General features: G+C 48.1%; 1 protein-coding gene across 7 annotated transcripts in view; it reads right to left on the bottom strand.

The window, feature by feature from the left end:
* FGD2 (FYVE, RhoGEF and PH domain containing 2) overlaps window positions 1–17,772 on the bottom strand; it is a 107,970-nt gene that overhangs the window by 49,966 nt on the left and 40,232 nt on the right. For 6 of the 7 annotated variants that reach the window (XR_012501118.1, XR_012501116.1, XR_012501112.1 and 3 more), the window contains one exon: window positions 11,937–12,168. Coding sequence is in view for 1 of the 7 variants with exons in the window: in XM_074348589.1 (XP_074204690.1) it covers window positions 12,085–12,168 (84 nt within the window). In the remaining 6 variants the exon portion in view is untranslated. Of the gene's footprint in view, window positions 1–11,132; window positions 12,169–17,772 lie in introns of those variants that run through there. The other variant, XM_074348589.1, reaches the window with a different exon arrangement.

The following is a 17,772-nucleotide window of genomic DNA, read 5'->3' as shown; positions in this document are numbered from 1 at the left end:
CCCTTACTGCGTGCCAGGTACTGGTCTCTCCACGTATTTTTGTGTTTCATTAAACGTAAGGCTCCGTCAGTCTTCAGATATATCACGTATCATGTAGCACTAAAGAATGCTGCCAGTTAATCCATGACACGCCGTTGACTTTAAGACTCACCCAGATTTCAGAAATGTTAAAACAGAAATCTTAGAATCAGTGACACACAGTAACTGATTCTTAGTTGTCATCCTTGCCTTAGAGAGGGGTAAACTGAGAAACAGAGAGGTTGAGTAAAACTGCCTGATGTCACATACTGAATATGTGGTGGAAATGGAGTTTGAACCCAGAGTCAGGCTCCAAAGCCACTGTGCTATATCGTGTCTGAGGAAGTGGTATCTGTCTGTCCAGGGGCAGGATATGGGAAGGACATAAAATAAAAGAGGGAAAGCTGGACCCCACCCTCTACTCCCTCTTCCTCATCACTCCCAGGACCAGTGGCAATGTGCCTTCTAAAAACTGCTCCCAGATCTTGCTCTTCCTCTCACTCCCAGCCACTGGCACCCTGGTTCTGTGTCCTTCCTCGCTTCTGTCTTCCCCTGCTTGGACAATTGCAGTAGCCTCTTAGCTATCACCCTCCTCCAATCCCTCCACCCTACCCACACACTGAACCAGAGGCATCTTCCTAAAATGTGAAGCTGGCCTTTCACTGTTCCAAACCCTCTGAGGGATCCAGATCCTAGTGAGCATTTCCTCATTCACTCAGCTGTTTCAGCACCTACCGTGTGTCAGGCTCAGAGGATGGAAAGGTAAGCAAACCCCAATGGTCCACAGCCAGGGTATGACAGAGAAGTGAGACCCCTCAGTTGGCAGCTACGACCCAGTATGAGAACGCTTCCATGGGAGGGTGTGCTGGGCCCATGGGTGGAGCACCTGCTCTGGGGACTCAGGGACCCCTTCATGGAGGTTGAGTGGGTGTTTACCAGGCAAAGAACAGCAAGGATTCCCAGGCAGAGGGAATAGCATGTGCAAAGGTCCAGAGCTGAGAGAGAGGTTAGAGCAGAGTGTCAGTGGGGTGTGTCCCAGATGAGTCTAGGACAGGCTTGGAGGTGGCTGGGCAAGGCTGTCTCTTACTGGCCCCACCTTTCTTTTTCAGCCTCTGCTTCCTTCTCTTCCTCCCCCTAGACCATCCCCCTCTGCAGTAGGTACTTGTCTCCCAAATAGGCATCTTCCTCTTCCCACATCCTCCACGGACATCGACCCTCTGCTCAGCCAACTCATCCTTCCAGACGCTCCCTGGTGAAAGCACACCTGATCTTTAACTTAGCTCTCTGAGCTCTGAGCCAGGCAGAAGAAGCCTGGGAAGCTGGTGTTGGGTTCAGTGGGGTCGGGGGGGGGGGGGATTTGGAGAATTTTGACAGAATTCGGCTGAGTAAAAGCCAGAGTTCTTACAAAGGCCTACAAGACCCTGCATAGTCTGGACTAACTGCCCTCAGACTTGGACCCTGTCTTCCACCACTCTCCCCTGAGCCAGCTCTGCTTCAGCCACAGTGGTCTCCTTGCTGGTCCTTAAATATGGCCCCCACCCCACATTCCTACCCCAGGTCCCCTGCCCTTGCTGTTTCTAATACACCTTTTCCCTCTCTTATCTGTACAGCTCCCTTCTTCATCTTCAACAGGTTTTGCACACATATCACCTTTCAGAGACATCCAATCAAACATCCTATTTAAAATTGCAATCCCCATCTCAAGTTCTTCCCTGCTTTTTCTCCATAGCACTCACCATCAAGAGCTCGTATGATTCACTTATTTATTTGTTCACTGTCTTTCCCCATGAGAAGGGAGTTCCAGGAGGGCAGGGATTTGGGTCTGCCTGGTTCACTCTGTATCCCCAGTATCTAGCAATAGTACCTGGAGTACAGTAGATGCTCAACAAATATTTGTTGGTTGAATGAATGAATTCTGAGTTCTGACTGTGTGCCAGGCAGGTTTGCCCTGGGAGCCATGGAGGATGGAGACCTGAAGGAATGGGGTCTCTGCCTCTGCATGGGTGCTGGCTGAGCTGGTTCCAATGGGCAGTGGGACAGGTCCCTGACAGCCAGGTGAGTTCTGGGTGAATCACCACTAATGAGATGGTGAGGGCCACGCCAAGCTGCTTCCCACACGGACAGCCGACAGGTCACTGCCTGTCACCAGGAAACTCCTCAGTAAGGATTGAACAGGACCCTGAGCTGGGGTGGGAGGAAGTGCCCGCCTCCCTCGAGACCCCACCCATTCCTGAGGACTGAGTCGGCTCACCTGGGCTCCCCCACCCCCAGGCCTTGGCGAGACACTGGTTTCTCAACCTTGGCTTTGAGATTTCCTTCCTAAAAGGAGTTTCGCTCACTGCATCCCACGCCCTCCCGGGCAGGGCCTGTTTGTCAGCTAGCCCTGTCTGGGTCACCGAGTCTACAGAGGGAAGGCAGCTGGGCCTGGCACACCCTAGGACCCCCCAGGCAGCCCTAGAGAGAGTCAGTCGATCAGTTGACCAGAATTTAAGTGGGTGGATAGGACCAACGGGGCTTTTAAAGCCTGAATGGACAGTGTGACATGGTCTCGATGACCACATTCCACCTGCCCCATTGGAGCCTTGGGCCCACCCGAGCCCAGGCAGGATGACCGCCCAGGGTCAGGCATCCATCTTCATGAGCCTCCTTTTCCTCATCTGCGGAGTGGGGCAAAGCCTCCTGCCCTGTGGGTGGCTGCAGGGCCAGGATGAGATCATGGGTACACAGAGCGAGGAATGCAGGTAGGTAGCCAGGCTTCCACCCCACAGCCCAGAAGATGTGGCCGATGTGGCAGACGTCTGGGAGGCAGCTGGCCAGGTCCCATCCCAGAGTGAGCAAGGCTGATCCATCAGTACCTCCATCCCCTCCTCTCAGTCAGGGCACGAGAGGAAAACACTAAAAGCCCCTACTGGGTTGCCTCACCCCAGCCCTCTGTCTGGGTCTGAAATCCCCACCCTTATTTATTTGTATCACTGTAACATGTCTACTGCTTTCAACAAATATATTTGTTGGCCAGTTAGCAGATGTCCAAGGGGTACTGCCCAGCTGCCAGGCACAGTGCCCGCTGGATGGTAGCAGAGATGGCGAGGCCTGGCCCCGTCTCAAGTGCACAGTCTTGTAAATACACCATGCGTGAAAACACTGGCAGGGCTCTCATACACACACATACCTACGCAGGGCTACGAGGGAGCTCCGAGCAGGGAGTGGTTGGTAGGGTGAGGCGGGGGTTGGGCAGACCCTCACAGAGGAGCTGAAGCTTGAGCAGGGCTGTCCCTGTGCTTTGCTGACCTGCATTTGTCATTTACCCCTCACCACAGCCTGTGATGTGGCAGCACAGGTATCATCATACTCGTTTTATGGAGGACAAAAACCAAGGTTCAAAGAGGTGAAGAGACTTGCCCAAGGCCTCCGTGACTGTGAGTGGCAGGGGCTCATCTGGAATCCCAGTTTCCCAGTCCCCACGCCCTGACCTGAGTTCCTTCCTCCCCCCATGTGTTCGTTTGTACAGCAAACACTACACAGGTGCTTGGTATGTGCTGGGCGCTGTCCACAAGTTGGCCAGTTAAAGAGGTGGCAAGGTATGGTCTAGCAGAGAAACCACACACATACCCAGATGCTGAAGTCCTTCATTCAGTTTTCCATTCAACAGGTTCCCTGACCACCTACTCCGCACCAGGCAGTACATCAGGCACTGAAGATACAGCAGTCAACAAAATAGGCAGAGAGTACTGCCCTCAGGGAGGTTTTCTTCCAGTAGGAAAGCAGACAATCAAGTAAGCAGGCAGGTCCCTGAAGGAGCATCCCACAGGGTAAGGAAACCAGGAGGGCCAAGGTGCTATTTTAATCACAGTGGTCAGGGAGGGCCTTTCCAGAATAGGTCATATTTGCTTGTGCTTGTTTTTGAGATGAAATTTGAGCAGAGGAGGTCTGTGGACAGCAGAGGAAATATACCAGGCAGAGGGGACAGCAGTGCAAAGGCCCTGAGGCAGGAGTGTGCTGGGGATGTTCCCAGGAGCATAAGGGAGCTGAGAAGGTAAGGGAGGGAGTAGTAGGAAGTGAGATCAGGGAGGTAACAGGAGTTGGGGAGGCACAGACCCTAAAGGAGGTTAGGGTGAGGTCTCTGCTTTCAACCCTGAGTGAGATGGGAGCCATTGGAGGGTTTTGAGCTGAGGATTGACCTGATTTGACCTAGGTTGTAAAAGGATCTCTCTGCCTGCTCTGGAGAAAGACTCCAATGGGGCAATGGATGGGGGAAGGCAGGGAGACAAGGGGGTTACCAAGATCATCCAGGCAGCAATGGGCCAGGTTGGTAAGCAGTAGAGTGGGAAGAAGTGGGCACATTCAGGATGTTCTGAAACTAGTTCCAACAGCATTTGCAGACAGACTGGACAGGAGGTATGAGAGAAAGTGAGGTACTAAGAGTGACCTTGGCTCCAAGAGCAGGAGGGCAGCTCTGCCCAGGCCAGCTGTGGCCGAAGGTGCCACATCCTTGGTCTGGACCATGGCCTAGGGCATGTCCAGATGACTTGGACAGTGCTGGGCTCTTCTTCCCTCCCTGTGGCTGCTTTGGGCCTCCTTGTTTCATTTTAAATGCTGTGAATTGAGCCCAGCAGCTCCCATTCCCCTCCCACCTTGGGTGGAACCATCAACCTGCACAATGTTTTTGGAAAGCATTTCGTCCAAATGTATCAAGAGTCTTAAAACTTTTCATGTCCTTTGACCCAATGAGTCCCTTTCTAGGAAGATCCCCTGGGGAGTCACCTGAAATGCATCAAGAGCTTCACTTAGACTATTGTGCTGCCCTTAAAGTCATGCTCTGTAAGTGTTTTACTGTGGAAGGACAGCATTTATGCTACAATGTCAAATGGATACAATATCGTGCATGAGACACATACACAAGGAAGGAGATAGTGATTATCTCTGAGTGACTGGAGCTGCTTTTTCATTTTCTTCTTTATATTTTTCTGCTTTGTATTGGTGTTCTAAGACGGACATGCTTTGGCTTCATGATAATTTGATTAAAAAGCAGTATTAAAAAAAAAAAAAGAAAGAGAAAGGAAATGTGAGTTCCCAGAAGCTGAGGAAGCATAGCAGAAGCCAACCCGGGAGCTAAAGAACTAACTGACCCATCCCTTCCAGGGAAAGGCAGCAGCCACGTGGAGGAGGCCGGCCTGGTGCCCTGCCAGCCGGACAGCCAGCCCCTGGGCTCACTTCCTCCAACACGACTGCCCAGGGGCAGAGCTGAAAATAGCAGCGGGAGAGAGCAGAGCCAGCTTCAGAGGCCCCTCTTTCTCCCCTTCCTACTGCCCAGGCCACAGGCGTATGCCCCCTTTCCTTGGGCTCTGATAGCCCCTTGGAGTTTGTACCTCCATCTCCTCTGCTTCCATTATATCTGGCCAGAAGCCTGCTGCTTTTGCGCAGTGTTTTTAACCTTGTGTGTCTCCCCTGACTATGAGCATCCTGCATCCGGGGGTTCTCAAAATGTGGTCCCCAGACCAGCAGCATTAGCAGCACCAAGGAACTTGTTAGAAATGCTTCACAGTCCTCACCCCAGACCCACTGAATCCGAAACTCCCGAGGTGGAGCCCTCTAGGGCTACAGTTTGAGAGCCACTGCCTTATGGTACAGCCCCACAGATGTCCATGTTTTACACTGATTATTTCATTTTACACATTGCCATGATTCCCACTTAATTTAAAAAAAAAAAAAAACAAGCTCAGAGAGGTTAAGGAACTTGCCCAAGGTCACACAGCCAGCTAAAGGCAGAGCTGGGACTGAGCCCACACTTTTATTTTAAACCCTGTGCTCTGCAGCTGCCTGGGCTTAGGCTCTCCTGTGGGGTCCAGCTTGGTGCTGAGCATACATAGTACCACAGACATGGGTTGAACCAAAGTTTGCACACTGTGGCATCAGAACCCTGGCTGCTCAACTGGAAAACCAGACTGATTCCCCATGAGATCCAGGTAGCCCTGGCCCACTGTGGCGTGAGGGAGGCCAGCTCTGTGTGCATGCAGAGGCCCCTCCAGTGATGACAGCCAGGGGCAGTTAGGATGGATGAACGCTGCAGTGGAGGGGCACAGTGCCACCTGCTGGCCAAAAGGACTTCATTGGTGATGCTGGCTGACACACGCAGGGACCCACACAAGCTCAGGGACACTGTGACAAGCAGGCACATGTCTCCTCCCACTGCACGTGGGCGGACACGTCCACATGTGGATGTCTGGGTCTGTGGGCATGTGGGGCTGTCAGCCACACGGCATGGCAGATAGCACTAAATTCACTCATTTATTCATTTCTTCCCTCACCAAATGTTCATTGAGATTTGCCAAGCCCACAGTCACTATCCCTTGAGAGCCTACAGGCTGGGTGATGATCAAGAGACTAGGCAATAACAAGGTGACATGAATAAGGGTCCTAGGAGGGATGCACCTGGTGAGGTCACAGAGGCAGCCCCTAACCCATCTAGACTGTGGCTGGGGAGCAAGGATGACTTCCCCAGGAAATCCATGCCCTGCTGGGTCTCACCATGTGAGCAGGAGATGGCTAGATGAAGGCGACAGAGGCTCATCAGACCAAAGCCCAGAGGAGGAGCTGGAGAGGAGAGTTGGGACCTGGGGCAAAGGGTCTTATATCCAGGCCACAGGGTCTGGACTGTGTCCCTGCAGGCAATGGGGAGCCATGGAAAGTTTTCAGCAGTGAAACGCCATGGCCAGATTCTGGTGCCGTACCCTGTTGACACATTTGTAGTAAAGCTTAGGCCCTGAGGGTCTCTAAGCCTCTTCTGGGGCTGGATCTTGCGTGTGATTTGTCCCTGTGTACTGTCTCCTCTTGCTGTAGCAGTGACCCTTGGATGTGTCTGGGAAGGGGAGAGGCACCTCCTCCCACCACCAGTCCCCAGAGAGAAGGCTGTGTCTAGGCTAGAGGTGAATGAAGCAACCAACAGCCACTGTTAGGTCAGGCATCCCTGTGTGCCCAATTGATGCCAGTTTTTCAACGCACTGGGCCATCCAAGACAGCTCAGATAGGGTGGCCTCTTCCCTCCCTGTTCCCCTAGTTCCCCTATTAGAGGGTCAGCGCCTCTCTGCAGGGATGGGAACTAGACAGATGAGTTTTGATGGGTGGTGGATGCAGCAGGGGAGCCTGCAGCACTGACACAACCACGGTCCCTGATTAGAACCCTGGGGGCTGAAAGGGAGGGGAGCAGCAAGAAGACTCCCCAAAGAGGAGGTGACAGGTGGTACTGAAGAGAGAACATTGGCAGCTTTCCAATTCTGCTTGACCATGACTTTGTCAATGGCCAGTTCTCCACCAGCCTGGCCCCTGGCCTGCGGTTTTCCTCAGTAGAACAGCGGTGGCAGGTTCCGAGAAGCCCCACCAAGACTTTCCTGTCAGGGCAACTCCAAGTTCCTCTTACTGAGGAAGGGGAAGTGGTGGAGTTTCTCCTAAGGGCTTTCGGTTTCTTTCTAAGAAGCTAAGTGTCCAAACCCCAGGGCCCAGCGCAGAGCCAGGTGTTGAAGGGAGAGAGGTTCCACGTCAGGGGCTTTCCCACCTCGGTCCCAATCAAAGCTCATTTGCTGGGTGGACATTCCAGAAGAGGAAACTAGATGACTATTTTGCAGGTCCTTTCCCACGCCCCCTCCTTTCTTCCTCCTCCAGAGACACACCCCCTGCACTCCCTCCCTGCCCCACTAACAAGAACGCATGCACAAAACACAGCCTGCCCTCCCTCAGGAACATCCTGGGTGGAAACTTACTTTCTCAGCCCTCAAAGCCAGCCTCTTCTGAGTCCTGCTTCCTCGGGGCTCTTCTGGGTGACTAAAATTTCTAACCCAAACAGAGAACTGACAGGTGACACTAGCTTAATGCTGATTCTAGACCAGGGGAGGTGCCCAGTTTGAAGCCCCAAAGCTTCTTGAGGACAGACTGTGGGAGCCCCAAGAACAGAGAGCCTATCTTTTTAAGAAGACCTGGCTTGGTGGTAAAGGAAAAGTCCTGATGCGATTATAACAATAGCCACCACTGAGGTTAAGTACTTACTGTGTGCCAAGCATTTTACACTAATTTCCCCCTATAATCCCCACAGCAATCCATGACAAAGATACAATCATTATCCCTAAAGTCAAGCAATTGCCCAGCTCACAGAGCCCACAAACGCACTCCTCCCCTGAGACCTCTTCTCAGAAAGGCAGGGAAGGAAGACTCTCAGGCCCTCAGAGGATTTGGCTGGGAAGGTGTGATCTCCAATATCTCCAAGTGTCTCAAAGCAAGCTGTGGGAGGTGAAGAGTGAGTGATCTAGTCAAAGCCTCTTCACAGCACTGACATGGCTGGGGTTCTCCCCGAGGTGGTACGAACCCGTAGCCTCTTCTGTTTTCCTCCCACAGGCATTGTTTTAGGGTTTCTGCTTTACCAACACATGCGTTATGGGGACAGTGAGGGGATTCCCCGAAACCGTGATGCTGTTCCGTTCAAAAGCATTTGCCTAGAGGTCCACAACTGTGTGATTCATGCTGTTGAGGTGGCAAGAAAACTCACAGCTGCAGGGCGGAGGGGGCTGGACCCAAATGAAAGGGTGGGCAGGTTTAGTAAATAAAAATACAGGACACCCAGTTAAATCTGTTTAGATCAACAACAACATTTGGGATGCCCTTATACTTAAAAGAAAAAAGTGTTGTTTATCTGAAATTCAAATTTAATTGGGCATCCTGTTTTGTATCTGGCAACCCTAGACACTCAGACCTCGGGCAAAGCTCCAGCCATCTCCAAGGTTCCAGGGGGGTGCTGTCAAGAGAAAGAGACAGCAATGCTGGGAGAAAACCACCCAGCTGGGATGAAAACAAACCAGGGAGTTTGGTCAGAGAAGGGTGGAAACACTGTGCTTCAAGGGTTCCTCCTGAGCAATTTCAAAATCTCCATTTCAACCCAGGGCAGAGTTCTGAGCTCAAATTATGGAGGGAAAAAAAAAAAAATGCATGGTGTTCCTGAAGGAGACCTTTCTTTCTCTGAGCCTCAGTTTTCTCATCTGTCATGGGGAGGAGGTTGGATTCTATGATGGACCTCCTAGCCCTTGGCTTTTCTGGCCTTGTGGAAAATCTGCTAGAAGCAAGAGAAGGTAGGAGGCAGACAAGGAGCAAGTTTAGACAGAAGGAAGAGGTAATTCTGCTTGGAAAAATGCTGCCTCTCCTACTCTACAGCACCGAAAGGGGGTTGGGGCATTGCAACTGGACTCTGGGTTGCTTGGAGGGCTCCTCTGGGGTCAAGCACACCCAGTGCACCTTGCACATCCTTGGAAAGAGCCCTAGGGACCACTCAGCTGGGCCCATGGCTCTGGTGCCCAGGGCCGGTCAGTTTTTCAAACACCCATAGAAACCCCTGAACCACAGCTGGGATCATTGCTAGCTCCAAAATTAGAAAAGTACATTGTAAGGATGAAATGGTTAAACGTCTACAAAATGTTAACTAGACAACTGCAACTCAGTTCCTACAGTTTATGTAAATTATGTGTGATGTGGCTTGTGGGTCCATCTGAACACATTTTAGGGATGTGGCCTCAGAGAGTAAGAATGCCCAGGGCTTTTCAGCCCCATAAAGGGCTATCTCAGAGATGTGAAGACCATGAATTCCTCCAGACCAGCAACTATATTCCAGGGTCTGCTGGTGGTGTGGAGGTGAACCTTAGCAGTCAGAATCTCTGGGAACAGAGATGGGAGGCATGCCTGGGAGTCAGGAAGGCTCCTCTGAGAGGAGTGTCAGGGTCCCAAATGTCCCTGGAGTGGGGCTGGTGAGACTAGGTCCCCAGCAGGGGTCTCAGGGCCAGGCTGCAGCTCCACATAGGGCTACAGTCTTGACAGGGAACTCGAGGCCACATCAAGAGGCAAGTTCCAGGTGCTTCTCAGGCTGGATAGGTGCTGGAAGGTGCTTCTCCACCTTCGCCTACTGGAAAGGCCAGGGATGCTCACGTGTAGCCTGCAGTGGTGGCACCTAGGGGGCTGGGGATCCCCAAGGACCCCATAATCGCCATCAGCTCCGCATCTCAGACCCACCATCAGAAGTTAACAGACTTTGCTGTTGGACAAACAGTGGACCGTGGACATTTTCTCAATCTTGTGTAAAAGTGTATCTTTGGGAAACTTGCTATATTAATTTGCGTAGGCAGCCACAACAAAGTACCACCACTGGGAGACTTAAATAACCAAAATGGATTTTCTCACAGTCCTGGAGGCTAGAAGTCTGAGATCAAGATTTTGGCAGGGCTGGTTTCTTCTGAGGCCCCTCTTCTCGTCTTTGTTTTCGTGTGGCCAACGCCCTAATCTCTTCTTATAAAGACACCAGTCATTGGATTAGGGCCCACCTGTTTGACCTCATTTTACCTTAATTACCTCTTTAAAGACCCTCTCTCCAAATACAGTCATAATCTGATATACTGGGTGTGGGAGTAGAACTTCAACATACAAATGTAGGGGAGGACACACTTCAGCCCGTAACACTTGATTTTTAACCTACAATGGAAGTGAAAGCATTGTGCTGGCTTTGGAAATGCAGGTTGGAGACTGGTCCCAAGATCACCCCTCAGAGATGACCCCCTTCCTCTAGAAATTCTGTAGCCTTTCCTGCCTACCAGTTTTGATCAGGGATAGTTTGGGGGTGCAGCTGCTGGATGTGCCCCCCCCCCAACTGGTCAGTGGGCTTGGAGGGGGTCAATGTTGTGACCAAAATGCCTGGACTTTGAACAGGGTGGGCAGCTCTCTCTACCTAATGATAAAGGTCACTGTCCTTGAAAAACTGTCATCTTTAAAAACAAAGTTTCAAATTCTCTATCCGGAGCTGCTATTTATAGGATGACTTACAAGTCTCTGAAAAAAGAGAGACAAACTTTCAGAGTTTATGTTTTTGCAAAAGTAGTACACGTTTATCATTGAAAACACAGATGAAAAAGAAGAAAACAAAATTAACCTCCCAGAGATAATCGCCCTTAACATTTGGGTTTCTAGATCTACCTGCATCTATCTTAAATCTCCACCTTCGCCTACATTTACATAGTTAAATTCACTTCAAAGGTAAGATTGTTGCTGTGCCATTTCATAACTTCTTGTCCATTACTACATCATGATCACCTCACCGGGCATTGACTTTGTCTTCTACTTCACCATTTCCATCGCGGCAGATACGAAACAAGACTGCCATAAGCTACTCAACAAATTTCCTACTGTTTAACAGTTGGGCTGTTTTTATGATATTAAATGAAGCTGTGACAACACCTTCATAGTTAAATCTTTGCCATGATTATTTACTAAGGATAAATTCCTAGCAGTGAAGTTTCTGAGTTAAAGAGAAAGCACTATTTACAATTTTTAAACTTTATTTTTCAATAGATCATATATCAGGAGGTTCAAAATTTAAAAGGCATCTTCCCACCTCTGTTCTGAAGTCACCCTGTTCCCCTCCCCAGAGGCAATCACTACTACCAGTATCTTATGTTCTTCCCAGAGATATTTTGCATATATATAATATATACATATATAGTATGTGTGTATATATATATGCCACATATAAATATATGCATGTGTACATATTATCTCTCTATACACGCATATATGTATATACATAACTTTTTTCCACAAATGATAGCATCCTTTATATACTATTTTGCACTTTGCATTTTTCACTTAACAAATCATCTTGGAGAGCTGTCCATGTCAATACATAAAGAGCTTCCTCTTTTTAAACAGCTGCATGGTATTTCATCAAATGCATGTACTATAATACATTTAAATAGTTCCCTACTCATGCACATATAGGTTGTTTATTAATTATATATGGCTGTATAACAAATTACCCCAAGACACAGTGATATAAAACTGCAATAAAAATTCATTTTCTCTCATGGTTTCTGTTGGTCAGAAATTTGAGGAGGACTCACCTAGGCAGGTCTCAGTTGAGGTCTCTCATGAGGCTTTAGTTGGCTGGGGCTACAGTCATCTGAAGGCTCAACTGGGACTGGAGGATCTGTTTCTAAGGTAACTCACTCATACAGCTGGCAAGTTGATGGTGTCTGTAGGCTGGGTGCCTCAGTTCCTCTCCACATGGACCTCTCCACAGAGCTGCTTGAGTATCCTCATGACATGGCCACTGGCTTTTGCAGTGTGAGTTATCTAAAAGGCCAAGGTAGAAGTTGTAATGCCTTTTATAACCTAGCCTTGGAAGTCACACACCCTCACTTTCACTGTATTCTATTGGTTGTGGCGACTACAATGGTCTGTCCAGGTTCAAGAAAGGGAACAGACTCTACCTCTTAGTGGAGGTGTGTCAACCTCATATTGTAAGAAGAGCACAGAAAATGGGATACACATCAGTGCTTCCTTCTTCAGAAAATACAGTCTGCCATGGATCATTACAAAAAAACACTGACAAATACATCATTAAGACCACTGATAAGTATTACCAAATTCCCTTTAGAAAGCTGTACCAATTTGGACTCCCACCAGTTGAGAAAACCCATTTCTCCACATTCTTATTGCTCCTAAGTTTATCTTTTAAAAATCTTTGCCAGTTTGATATACAGGAAATGGTATCTCACTGTTTTATGAAAATTCCTTCTAAAAAAGTAGAAGACCTAAATTTGAGTACTGGCATCTGTATTAGTTTGCTAGGGCTGCCATAACAAAATACCACAAACCGGACTGCTTGAACAACAGAAATGTGTCGTCTCATAGTTCTGGAGCCTGGAAGTCCAGGATCAAGGGTTTGGTGCCTCCTGAGTCCCCTGTCTTGGCTTGTAGACAGCCACCTTCTTGCTGTGTCCTCATGTGGCCTATTCTCCACATGTGTGCATCCCTGGTGCTTCTTTCCTTTTTCATGAGGATACCAGTTCTATTGAATTGGGGTCCACTCTTATGATCTTATTTGACCTTAATTACCTCTTTAATGGCCTTGTTTCCAACTACAGTCACAAGGGAGACTAGGGGTTCAACATACAAATGTTGGGGGAGACACAATCAGTTCATAAGAGTATCCCTACTGACTTGCTGAGTAATCCTGGGACAGTCATATGTCTTTCTGAGCCTGTTTTCTCATCTGTTTAATGGAGGTAGCCATGTTCCTGCTTCCTCTTCCTCACTGGATTATCAGAATATTAAATTAAATGGTACACGTGAAGTGGTTCTGCAGAATATTATGAACACATAAAATATTTGTAATTCTAGGTCTCACAATTCTGAGTTGCCTAACATGAGAGAACCTTTGTAGACGTCAGCAGTATGTTTATAGGGCAGAGGGATGTATCAGTTATCTGTGCAACAAACCATTCTAAAACTTGGTGCCTTAACACCAATCCACCATTTCTTGCAGGTCTGTGAGCTGGCTGGGTGGCTCCTCTGCTGGTCTCATGGACCTGCAGTCTGCTGATGGCTTGGCTGGGTTGGGTGGTCTAGCATGGCTCAGATGCCTATGCCCTACTCTCCCTGTGGTCTTTCATGCTGGGCTTCTTCACATGATAGAAACATTTCAAAAGAAGGAAAGCAGGAGCCCAGCCTCACTTCTGCCAAAACCTCACCTCTGCCACATCATATTAGTCAAAGCAAGTTACAAGGCCAACCCAGATTCAATGGGAGGTGAAATAGATTCCATCCTGTGGTAGCAGAAGCTGAAAGTCACATTGCAAAGAGGCATGGACACAGAAGTGGGGGTAATTCTCTTGTAACAATGCTTCATAGGGATGGTGCACAAAGTTCATACACTGGGTCAGCGTGCCCAACATGTGAACCTGGAGACCGGTGAACTTTGACCTCACTCTTGGCAACAACCTGCTGCCTCCCAACTTGCTCCTAATTCCATTCTCAGCCAGTCCAGCTCAGAAGCTCTGCCCATTGGCTATGTCTCTGCTTTGGGGCCCTGTTTATGCCCTTTGGCCTTGCTGATGCTTGTGAGGACTTTGATTCAGATTACCTGCCAGCCTTCCAGCTCTCACCTGGCCCCTACTCTGCTTCCTGGAACTCACAGCCCCACTCCCTCAGCTGCCGTCTAGCAGGGTCTGGTCTGCCCTCCCCTGGGGAAGTTCATACAACACCATGGATTCTTCTTGATCAATTTCCCAGGAGAACTGCTTAGTAGATCTGAAATTACTAAATATGTCTTTCCCCTTTTATTCACTCCAACCTAATAAGCTCCAATAATTCAAGTCTTTGAGAAATCCCACAATTTACGCTCCAAATTTTAGTCTTTTTTTGTTTTTTTCTCACACATGTCCTTTAGAACTCATGAGTTATTGAGAATATAAACCCATGATGTTGTTATTTGATAAGAGCTATAAAAGGAAAAGAACACCAATAAGATAGAATCCTGCAGAATGGCTTATTGGGTGGGCTGAAAAGTTAACATGAATCGCATTTTCCTAATTGAATCATATTTTTTGATGTAGTAGCCAGACTTGCTGCCTAAGGACCCTCAGAGGGCTATAAGGCAGAGCATAGAATTATTTAGTAATAAAAATTTAGATTTTTTATAAAGCAAATTTTTGTAAGGGGAAGCTTTTTGGTAAAGATATTAATTTGCATATTCTTAAAATGATTCCAGTGTTTTAAGATGCATTAAGTGAAAAAAAACCAAGGTGTACAACAATTGCATAGTCAAGTACCTTTAGTGGGAAAAGGGGAGAATCTATACAACATAAAACAATATAATGTGTGTGTGCGTGGGGGGGGCACACGCGCGCACTATCTAGAAGAAACCGTATTGACTCTTAGGAGAAAAAAAAATGGGTGACAGCAGGGTGCGAGGGAGATTTTTCAGCTTATACTTTGATCCTTTTGAATATTGTACCAAAAAGAAATCAAAACTGTGGCAGTAAGTATCACCTGGGAGGGGGCACAAGGGAGTTCTCCAGTATACTGGAAATGTTCTGGGTCTTGTTCTGAGTCGTGGCTATATACATGAGAAAAGTCATCAATCTGTACACTTAAGATCTGTGCACTTATTCTTCCAAGAAAGTGATGTTTTTCAATGAAAAAATTAAATGTATTAAAAATAACTTTTTAAAAGAAAAATAAAGTCAGACCTTGCCTTGCTCCACAAAAGTAAATGTGCTTCTGAAAAGTTTACTTAAGCCAGTTTCTATAAAGTGAACCATAATTTCCAATTGGCTTCCATTATAATGTCTAAGATGTGTTCGTGGACTTATTCCAGTGCTGGTCTTTTTTTTTTTTTGGTGGGGGTGGTAATTAGGTTTGTTTGTTTGTTTGTTTGTTTAATGGTGGTACTGAGGACTGACCCCAGGACTAGAGTGTTAAGCATGCACTCTACCACTGAGCTATACCCTCCCCCCATCCAATCCAGTGCTGGTCTTGATCTAAGCATTGGAAGCCTGCTGCGGTGAATCCTCCCGCTCTGAGTCTGGGCTTGATGACAGTGAGAGAGAGGAAAGGTGATGAGTCTCCCTGAAAGGCTTGAGCAAAAGGAGCCCACTGAAGAACAGAGGAAGAGAAGTTACACTTACTGGGAGTCTCTGTGTCTGGGAGCCTCTGGGTGCTACACACACTGGCACAACCAAAGCAGACAAAGAACCCTTCTGAGAGGCAAAAGAGAAAACTGGAAAACAGAACCATATACAAATCATCTACTCATATGCTCAGCATTTTAACATTTTCTTTTTTTGTTTGTTTGTTTTTTAATGGAGGTTCTGGGGACTGAACCCAGGACCTCATGCATGCTAAGCATGTGCTCTACCACTGAGCTATTATCCTCCCCTCTTAACATCCTCAAAGCCCTTTTACACCCATTATATCATTTGACCCTTAAACAACCCTGTGAATGGACAGGGCACATATTGGTCATCCCATTTTATGAATAAGGAAGGAAGCTGAGGCCCCGAGAGCGAAGTCAGAAGGAGGTAAGAGAGTCAGATCTCAAACCTGTGTTTTAAAATTCTAAGTCTGATGTGATTATTGCCACTTCCCAGAAAGGTTACAGTGCATCTGGAGTCAGTTCTGGTTTCCTCACTTACCAGCAGTGTGATTTGGGGTGAGTTGCTGAATCTCTCTGTACTTCCCTATTCCCATCTGTACAATGGAGCTGGTGCATAGATTAAATGCACTGATACACTTAAAGCACATAGTAGGTGCTCGTTAAAAGTTAATGAGCCACCCCTGGGAACCCTTGTTTTTATTCCCAGAGATAAAGAGAGCAGGATTAGAATGTAAAAGATGGAAATAAGTGAATCATAGAGAGAAGAAGGTGAGGAGAAAAAAATCGGAGGCAGAAATGGCTCTAGCATGTTAGAGCGTGGTTTAGACAGTGAGAACAGGAAGGGCGTGACCAGGCAGAGGCCAGGGTCAGGCCAGGAGCACCAATAAGATGATGCCCTCACTACCTCCACCTTGGCCTTCAACGTGCAGAAGTTCATTGTTCGTATAGGCCTAAGGCCAGCTGGCAGCTGGCCCAGGACAGAGTATGAGGTCAGGCAGGGGAGAGGAGAGATGGATTAAGGCACCTGGGCCATCTTGAGGGTTGCAAGCTCAAGACAAGGACAGGTGAGCAAAGTGGCGTCATTCAGTTTCCTCAGACTAGACTCCATGTCCAGTGGCATGCTGGCAATAAGTAACAACCAGATTTGTTGGGGGATAAAAGGTGAGAGAGGGGCTGATTTGCTAGTTTCCATGATGTGGACACTCCTATTATGGCCAACTTCAAAAAGAAGTGGGGCTCTAGGGTCTAGCCATGGGGGAGAGACAGGCAAAGAAGTGAGGTCACAGTCGGAGTTAGGAGACCCTTGTCCTGGTCCCTGAGAGAGTCCACAGAAGTGCCACATGACCTTGCACACATCATTGCACCTCTCTGACCTCCAGTCACCTCAACGGAAGAGAAATGGCACCTGCCGTGTTGGTGGCCTGACAGTGCTAGTGTGAATCCAGGCGAAAGGGTATTTTTTGAGCACTTACTATGTGCTAAGTTCTGGGATACAGAGATGAATAAACCAGCTCTGAGAGGCAGCCAGGGGCTAGATCACAAAAGGCCTGATGGACTGTAGGAGGGAGCCATCAGATGGACTTCTATCCATGACACCACCAGAATGTTGGGACCAGGACCCCTGCACTGAGGTTTCAAATGGAGAACTCCTTTGGCTGCTGTTTGGGGTAAGACCACCAGGGGGCGTGTGTAGGAGCAGGGAGAGCAGCTCTTGCAATCAATCGCTTGAGAGAGGGGATGGTGGCTTGGACCCGAAGTGTGAGAAGTGTGAGGGGCTCCATTTGGAGTATATCCTGAAGGCAGAAGCAACTAGACTTGCTGCCGGAACAGACTACCCCAGGAATGTAGCTACATAAAGAGCACAGCTAGTAGTAACTCCCAGCTATTGAATTCCTCCCCTGGATCAGGAGCTTTCCCTGCATTATCTCATTTGGTTTTCCACACCATACCTGCAAGGGGGCATTGTACAATCTACTTTTGATAAATAAATGGAGGCTCAGAGAGGTTGAGTAATGTGCCCAATGTCCCAGAGGAAGCCCACAACAGAGCTGGGAGTTGAGCCTTTTCAACTGTCATGGGTGCCCCTCCCATCACACCAGCCGCCCCTTGGACTTTGGAAGGTAGGTGCATAATAGGTGCTTAAATGCTCATGTCTGTAAAATATTTGCAAGTACAGGCCCTTATTTCTTTGCATTCATAAATTCCTCCAGCTTCCCTGAGGTATAATTAACAAATGAAAACTGTATAGATTAAAAATGTCAACATGATGTTTTTGGTACATTCATAAACTTAAAAAA

This window comes from Camelus bactrianus, chromosome 20 (genome assembly GCF_048773025.1).
Source record: "Camelus bactrianus isolate YW-2024 breed Bactrian camel chromosome 20, ASM4877302v1, whole genome shotgun sequence".
In the NCBI taxonomy this organism is placed as follows: domain Eukaryota; kingdom Metazoa; phylum Chordata; class Mammalia; order Artiodactyla; family Camelidae; genus Camelus; species Camelus bactrianus.
This window is presented reverse-complemented; position numbering and strand designations above follow the sequence as displayed.